Source organism: Sinocyclocheilus grahami, unplaced genomic scaffold (genome assembly GCF_001515645.1).
Source record: "Sinocyclocheilus grahami isolate Dianchi unplaced genomic scaffold, SAMN03320097.WGS_v1.1 scaffold162.1, whole genome shotgun sequence".
In the NCBI taxonomy this organism is placed as follows: domain Eukaryota; kingdom Metazoa; phylum Chordata; class Actinopteri; order Cypriniformes; family Cyprinidae; genus Sinocyclocheilus; species Sinocyclocheilus grahami.
Genome location: NW_015505341.1, coordinates 313,994 through 323,291, shown reverse-complemented (window position 1 = coordinate 323,291; position 9,298 = coordinate 313,994). Strand labels below are relative to the sequence as shown.

Genomic DNA, 9,298 nt, shown 5'->3' with positions numbered 1-9,298 from the left:
TTGCAAATGAATAAGGTTTTGCTATGTGAAACGTCCATACCTTCTGAAGTGTAACAAAGCCATAAGCGAACTTTGGGGTGGCTGGTGGCATGGGACCAACTGGAATATCACGAAACTGAAAACAAACACATATTATTATTATTTCAATAGAATGGACGTCTGTTTTGTGATTCAAAAGGTGCTGGTTACAAATACTAGCTAGTATGGGTGAGCCTTATTGACAATTACTGTAAATGCAAGTGAATGAAAGTTAGTTGACATGTAGTTGCAAAGTTGCTTATAGTGAGTAGAGTGTCTACCCCCCCCCAAAAAAATAAAAAAATAAAAATAAAATCTGTTATTACAATTATTTACTCATGTATATGGTTTTCAAAACCAGTATGATTTTCTTTCTTCTGAGGAATACAAAAGGAGATTTTTAACAGAATGTACATGCTGCTCTTTTCCATATAATGAAAAGTGAATGGTGACCAGGGTCTGTCAAGGTCCAAAAATGACCAAAAACATATGATTTATGCTCTATTGACAAAGTTTTCTTAAGGCTGGAATACACTACATGACTTTTGCACAGATCTTTGCCCCAATTTACAGTCTGGAGGACAGTCTGCAGAGCAAAACGAAAGTAATTAGTGGCTTCATCTCTAAATCAAGCGGATAAGACGCAGTCACAGTCCTCCGTTTTACATTATGACAGCAGCGCGTGATCGTAACGTGTCAGGAAATAATATCACAACTGCTCAAACTTTTCTGTTCTGTCATTTTGCATAAAGCGGTCCACTTTCACTGTTCAATAGATTTGCAGCGTTTCTCCTCTTTGAACATGACGGTCATGTGATTGTATTCAGTTTAGCCATAATCTGGGTCCTAAAGTCCGCCTGGACGTGTCTAAAAGTCATTTCAGCGATTCATTGACCCCTTTTTCATCAGCACAGGCAGGGCCGTTTCTAGCCAATTTGACGCCCTAGCGAAATCCCTATTACCGAATTTTACTATTCAAATATTTTTTAATTGGATGTTAAAGTTTATATGGGAATATTACATGACACGCTGATCCTTTAACAATGCATTGACGCAAAAAACGCACACCTTTTGGACAAATGTGCCACAAAAGTGCCACAAATACTGCCTAAACAAAATACTGATTTTGTGCACTTTATTTACTGTACCAATATTTTAAATTGGCCTTTGAACTTAGCTTTATTGCATGGCAAAAAAAAAAGTGTTACCTTGCCAAAGCACTGAGAGAGCCCACTGATCTAATGGTGTTGTTGAGCGCCCCAAATGCAAACTATGCATGCAACAATCAGGCAGCAATTGATAGCACTCTGATCTAGTGACATACAGGCATCGTCAGACTGACAGTACTCTAGCCCCTTTATTCATGGCAGTGTTTTTGGGCAGAATTATGAGAGAGCCCACTCACTTGGTTGAAAAGCAACCCCACACATGGATGGTCTCGGGATGCTTCACTGTTGGCACAACACAGGACTCGTGGTAGTGTTCACCTTTTCTTCTCCAAATAATCGATTTTCCAGATGTCCCAAACAGTCAGAAGGGAGCTTCATCAGAGAAAATAACTTTGCACTAGTCTTCTACTGTCCAATCCTTGTACTTCCTGCAGAATTTCAGTCTGTCCTTGATGTTTTTTCTTGGAGAGAACACTCTGGGATGTCCTGAAGACTTCTTCACTGCAAACGAACCTCTCTCCTTGAAGTTGTTTATGATCCGATAAATCAGGGGTGCCCAAACTCGGTTCTGGAGGGCCGGTGTCCTGAAGAGTTTAGCTCCAACCCCAATTAAACACACCTGAACCAGCCAATCAAGCTCTTACTAGGCATACTAGAAACTTGAAGGCAGGTGTGTTGAGGCAAGTTGGAGCTGAACTCTGCAGGACACCGGCTCTCCAGGACCGAGTTTGGGCACCCCTGTGCTATAATAAACCAGATCGTTACTAACTTGTTTTACTGTTTACTGTTACTGTTTACTTTTATTTTACACAGGTAGTGAATAATAATAATAATAATAATAACAATAACAATAATAAACATTAAAATATACGGTTAAGCAGTTGGACGTTATAGTTATATTTTTAAGGAATCACAAAATGAATTACTATGAATTATTAATTATTTTTATTTAATTATTACTTATTTAAATATATCAACACTGCCAATTTCTGTTAATAAAAACAAGTAGATTTGTCATATTAACGGCAGGGGGAAAAACAGGCTTTAAAAATTGTGTTGGACAATAGAGGGCCTTCGAATCAAAAAGGTTGATAACCCCTGTTTTCGCTAATGTGTCCCATTCATTATGTTGTGTTTAAATTATTTTCAGACAATAAAGGCAACTCAGGACTGACCTTCTTATATAGATTATAAGCTACATTGGATGTGCACTTTTGATTGTATATTGTTAAATGTCTTGAACGGTTGGCCTCAGACACTTAGAGGCGCTACAGGATAGAAGACTGTTGTTGCATTCATTCATATGCTCTTTGGAGCCCTCTAATGAGAGCCTGCTGTAGGCCTAAGTGAGGTCTAAACTTTGTAGAGTAGTCAGCAATCTCACATTTATGTTCTGTGAAATCTATCTCAAATGCAATACTAATGCTAATTTGTGTTATATTGTATATGTTGTGTTAGCACATCATCACTATCACTAGAGTGACTTCTATAGTGAATGGAAAAAAGTTTACATAGATTATATTCATACAAATGCAGCATAAAGTTTACTCAGTTCAATATAAAGATACATTTATCATTTATAACAACATTTGTCAGCACCAGATGACTGTGTATTTCCTTCTGCCACTTTAATGGGAGCAGGTGGGCCGGCGAAGTGACTTGTCACCAATTTTCACTTGTGCTGCATGATTGTGGATATTTACTGCTAGATCCAGACACCCAAATAAACAGTGGCTGATCCAGTGGCGTTGACACATACACCACACCACAGCCATTGTTTGACACCATCTGCTGAACACCATAAAGAGATACACTGCACAGAATGAAGAATTCAAAGACAATGCATAGAGTTTGTACTTGAAGAGGAAGGCAGATGCTGTCATTTAAAATAGCTTTACGGATTGCTCCCACGTTCCCATAAAGTGTGTACTGGAGGGTAAACGACCCCATATGTGAGAATAGCAAGTCTTTTTGGCTTTTAAAGGAATTCTTTTGAAAACCAAGCGTAATGCTGTCAGGCAGTAATGCAGTCATTATCACGCTGAGCTGAGTAAGCAAACACACATACCTCCTGTGTTACCTTAACGCGCGCACACACACATACACACACACACACAGTCTGAACAGAGAACACTGTTTTCATGTAAGATGCTCTTCACTTAGTTTAATAAGTAATTGATTGAATTTATACAGAATCTAAACTATGAGTACATGCATGATACTCACTACATACATAGAAATATTCCAGTATTAACCAGAATATAGTCATGTTCCAATTACATAAATGTAAATGTAAATACATTAACCTGACTGCCATTAACCAGATTAAGCAAATGTTACAGTTTCTAGAACTCTGAAAAGGACAGCTGTCATATGTCTGTATTAATCAGAATTTGGGGTTGTGTAAAGACCTTATTTCAGATATCCACTTTAACAGATCATTCATTTATATCTGCAAATGAAGGTAATTCTGTGTGACATTAAATAATCGGTATGTCTTTGTTTATTTGGATTATGCTGCCTTGTGAAAAAGAAGTATACTTTAGCATACTTTTACAGAAAACATTATTCAAGTGTGAACTGAATGCATTATTTTCAGACACTTATTTGCATGTTAATTGTAATTAAATGAACATGTAGTTTAAATGTATATTAAATGCAATCAGCTGATGTTTGGAGTGCTGTTTTGACCCACTCAAGTTGTATAATTACTTCTATTGTCTTTAAAATATGGTTAAAGTGCAGAATGTACTGACAATCATTTATGGTGAACTAAAATATACTTTAATGTTATTTTTATTGAAACTTATATGTCATGTATTTAAATATATTTCTAATTACACATTTGTAATGAGGAAGTTGCGTTTAAATATATTAACTTTAAATGTAATGTCAAATAGCAAACAGTGATTGAATTTGCAGCATAATGGTGACACTCATCACATACAGTATATCTTCTAAATGATCAATAATCTATATCTTAACTTTGTTGGGTGTTAAGGCTGCCACATTTGTAGCGTTTCGTTTGGTAAGGTGATACTCAGATTTGACAGTTCTATCTTCAGGGGACTATTATGCTCTCTGTATAGGAAAAACATCCCTCAGGCACTAATTAATCCAACCAGCACTCACCTCCCCTCACTTGCATCTGAATAAACATATTAATACTATTAGTGCAAATAACAGATTGGGACAGACTGAAATCACATTGTCGGTGTGTCATTATGGCTCTGTTTGTACTGTCTAAGCAGTGCTAGTTAATGAGTAGAGCATAAATGAGTCAGTCTCTGAGGTCTTGTGAGATGATTTGGCTGTGAGTCAGGTCCTTTCTCTGTCAGGATACAGAATTACATATCATGGTAATCCCAGTAATTAGGATGGCTTTGGATAGATTAATACAATTAATGCCCGGTTAATAACTTTATTATTGTGGCCTAAATAACTGAACTATGGTCTTTTGTATTTTTTAAACCTGGGTCAAAATGTATGCTTTTGCTACCAATAGAAACGTCTGCCTCAGTAACTGTATCCTGGAAAAAAAAAGTATTTTCAGAAGCTGATAATCCACTTATTCTTCAGGAATAAACCAAAATCCTCACTCACAGGGGAGGTCAGTTTTCCAAATATTGAGAGAGTCTTGAAGATTACAGGAAATGTTTCAATGAAGCTCTGAAAACACTTTGAACATTGATGTCATTAAAGTCATTTTTGCCTATTTTTGAGACAAATCAACATGCTGTTTAAACATCACTAAAGGGCCATAGAATTTTGATTCATGTTCTTTCTTTGTCAATCCTTTTTCTTTTGCTCAGTTTGGGTCCGTACATGCACACAAAGCACTCCTTTAATTACTCACTGTTTATAATGTGTCACAGCTGTATTTCCAGGGCTTTTCCGGAAAAGGCCTCTCTTTATTTGAGGCTTTGCTTGAGTCAGAGCTCTTCTGATTGTTCAGACAGGCCATCTACGGTGATATGCTTCAAATGGGACTCCACCTGTTCTGTTTGTGAAAACAGTAAACTCATCTTGTGCAATAGCTTATCTTACTCTTTGGAAGAGATATATATATTCCTGGCTGTTTTATTTGGCTTGTAATAAACTGATCATTAAAAATGTAGATGGTATACATCTTATTTAACATTTTTTAAATGTAATAATGAATTACAGTTTTATTGTTGTTTACGAATTAACACAGTGTTTTCCTTTTTAAGGGGAAAAAAGCCATTTTAAAACTTCAAATTGTGAAATGTCAGCGCTGATCAATTATTCTGGTCTGACTTTACAACATAAACCAACTATTTCCATCCTGCCTCCCTGAGAGAATCATGTCAGTGACCACCAGCAGTCTTGGGAATCCTAAAATCATCAACCGCCTGACCAAACAAACTCCTCCAGATTTCTCAACAGCGAACAGTAACATTTTTGCCATTTTAACGACCAAAGTTAACAGGACCTGATGAATCACAGTACATATATCTCCACCATGTGTCATCAGTTTTACACACGGCATATGCCATGGATCATGTTACATTGCATTATCACATTGATAAATGTCTCTAAATTCCTTGCATAGACTATTTAAGGTCATCTTTCCTGTGACTAGTCATAAACACAACTTTAGAGGGATTCATTTTTAACCCTGATATCTGGGTTCTCAGTAGATTCCCATGATGAGTCATAAGTTTTGCATCACATTGAAACTTTTTGTGTCTAACTGTTTGCTTGTTTGGCAGTTTGTTCATATCCATGAATAAAGGACATATTAAGAAGCAAATGTTATGTAGGTTTAAAATGATGATATGAACATGTTTAACAAAACAACCCGGAGGAAGTTTGTGGAAAGGAATAAGTGCATAACCTCCTCAGGCCATGAATAATGAGGAATGACATGTTACTATATTCCATAATGAGTCCCTCCAGAGGCTTCCGGAGAAGAGTTTTTTTTTTTAAATCATTGTGTTTCTGTAGAAATAGACTATTACATAGCTGAACAAAGCTTTATCCCAGCTAACAGCGAAATCTGGCAAGGTTCTCTCAAAATTACGAACAAACATTCTTCGTCTTTAATAATGTTCTCAAAACATTAGCACAAAAACGTTGTTAATACATCTTTGAATGTTTTTTTCTGAAATGTTTTGGTTGGATGTTCATTCAGTGTTTTTTAAATGTTACTACTTGTTTCAGAATGTTTAGAGAACATTCAAAAGTAAAGTTCCCATAATGTTTGTAAAATCATAAAGTGGAATGTTCCCTTAACGTGAGCATCCAGAAATAATGTTTTCATAACTTAATGGGAACATTAGCAAAGGATTCTTAGAACATATATTTGTTAGGCACTATCTTGAGCGAACAGTAACAGTATACTCTTCTAAACTGTCAAAAGGTTGATAACTTTTAGATTTAAAATATAGAAAGTAGGAGATCAGCTTGCTTTGCAATACTGTTATGATGGGCTTTCAAATGAAGATAAATGAGATTTGTGTCTATGTACAGTTATGGAATAACGAACAAACATTCTTCGTCTTTAATAATGTTCTCAAAACATTAGCACAAAAACGTTGTTAATACATCTTTGAATGTTTTTTTCTGAAATGTTTTGGTTGGATGTTCATTCAGTGTTTTTTAAATGTTACTACTTGTTTCAGAATGTTTAGAGAACATTCAAAAGTAAAGTTCCCATAATGTTTGTAAAATCATAAAGTGGAATGTTCCCTTAACGTGAGCATCCAGAAATAATGTTTTCATAACTTAATGGGAACATTAGCAAAGGATTCTTAGAACATATATTTGTTAGGCACTATCTTGAGCGAACAGTAACAGTATACTCTTCTAAACTGTCAAAAGGTCGATAACTTTTAGATTTAAAATATAGAAAGTAGGAGATCAGCTTGCTTTGTAATACTGTTATGATGGGCTTTCAAATGAAGATAAATGAGATTTGTGTCTATGTACAGTTATGGAATGCTGAAGTGCTTTGTGTGGTCTATCTCTTTTTATAGTGTATGCTGATGTGAGATGGCTGCAGTGAGCATCATGTTACAACAAACATTAGTGATGGTCTCCCAAGACTATTGAACCCAAGTTCCCTGACATTCATAAATGAACAGAACTCAAAATATGTTGACCTTTTCAGGCATATTCTGAAACTGCTTGGTCCACAGCAGGATTCCTGCTTATCGTCCAGCACAGTTAACTGTGAGGTCATTTAAAGCCCCCCCCTCTGTTGCCCCCCATGATCTTCTGCATTCCACACCTTTGTATGTTTCTCATGCACTGCAGGATGATGGTTCCACAAACAAACCGGTCAGTCACAACAGTGCTGTTAATCGAGAGAGGGGTTGTGTGTCCTCTCTAATATATAGTGTCCTCGCATATCTGATGTTTCGTTGGTTGAGACATTAGCTCAGTACATGTGCTGTTCATCAGCTGCTGCATCAAGGCATTAGCGCCATTCTGTTTTTACATAATCACCACAAGTCTGATCATGTGATAATGCATCCCTGACATTCATAAATGAACAGAACTCAAAATATGTTGACCTTTTCAGGCATATTCTGAAACTGCTTGGTCCACAGCAGGATTCCTGCTTATCGTCCAGCACAGTTAACGTGAAGTCCTTTAAAAGCCCCCCCTCTGTTGCCCCCCATGATCTTCTGCATTCCACACCTTTGTATGTTTCTCATGCACTGCAGGATGATGGTTCCACAAACAAACCGGTCAGTCACAACAGTGCTGTTAATCGAGAGAGGGGTTGTGTGTCCTCTCTAATATGATTTTATGTTTGAAGCGACTGTATGCGCATATCTGATGTTTCGTTGGTTGAGACATTAGCTCAGTACATGTGCTGTTCATCAGCTGCTGCATCAAGGCATTAGCGCCATTCTGTTTTTACATAATCACCACAAGTCTGATCATGTGATAATGCAGTGGTTGCACTACAACTGAGAGTCATTAGAAAGACTCTTTATCTAACATGTTCTCCATATATCCCCCCTTTTCACCCCTTTAACTGAGATCTGATGCTTTCAGCCAAGCGTTAATTGACCTTGCCTCAGGCCTGATCGAGGGTCAGACTGTTACAAAGACTGCCATTAATCCACAAGATATCACTGTCAAAATACAGAGCAGTGTCTACAATTTTGGCAGCAAGTAAAGTGACTCAGGGTTAGGGGACTGAAACCATCTCTCAGACAGACAGACTGTGTGCCAAACAAGCTCTCAGACAGACAGAACTGGGAATGAGCGTGAGAGCTGTGAACTATAAGCAGTTTTTATCTTTAAATGTCTGAAGTATACTCTGTACTAATTATGTTGTATGTGTGTTTGTGTGTGTGTGTGTGTGTCAGAGAGAGAGAGAGAGAGAAGACACACTGCTGTCTACTGACACACAGAGGGGCTATTCAGGCCCTGTAGTGGATCTTCTGACAGCTCAACTGGTAGTAGTTTGTTCTGTTTTTCGGCATTAGCGCCATTCTGTTTTTACATAATCACCACAAGTCTGATCATGTGATAATGCAGTGGTTGCACTACAACTGAGAGTCATTAGAAAGACTCTTTATCTAACATGTTCTCCATATATCCCCCCTTTTCACCCCTTTAACTGAGATCTGATGCTTTCAGCCAAGCGTTAATTGACCTTGCCTCAGGCCTGATCGAGGGTCAGACTGTTACAAAGACTGCCATTAATCCACAAGAAATCACTGTCAAAATACAGAGCAGTGTCTACAATTTTGGCAGCAAGTAAAGTGACTCAGGGTTAGGGGACTGAAACCATCTCTCAGACAGACAAACTGTGTGCCAAACAAGCTCTCAGACAGACAGAACTGGGAATGAGCGTGAGAGCTGTGAACTATAAGCAGTTTTTATCTTTAAATGTCTGAAGTATACTCTGTACTAATTATGTTGTATGTGTGTTTGTGTGTGTGTGTCAGAGAGAGAGAGAGAAGACACACTGCTGTCTACTGACACACAGAGGGGCTATTCAGGCCCTGTAGTGGATCTTCTGACAGCTCAACTGGTAGTAGTGTGTTCTGTTTTTCTCACAGAGATTGTATGCTAGATCAGGAGTGTCATGCACCTACTCTCTCTCTCTCTCTCTCTCTCTCTCTCTC

At 37.5% G+C, this 9,298-nt stretch overlaps 1 protein-coding gene across 1 annotated transcript in view; it reads right to left on the bottom strand.

The window, feature by feature from the left end:
* Positions 1–9,298, bottom strand: part of LOC107593008 (beta-galactosidase-like) — a 17,048-nt gene that overhangs the window by 3,225 nt on the left and 4,525 nt on the right. The window contains exon 2 of the mRNA XM_016282592.1: positions 41–115. Within this exon, the coding sequence (XP_016138078.1) occupies positions 41–115 (75 nt within the window). The remainder of the gene's footprint in view (positions 1–40; positions 116–9,298) is intronic.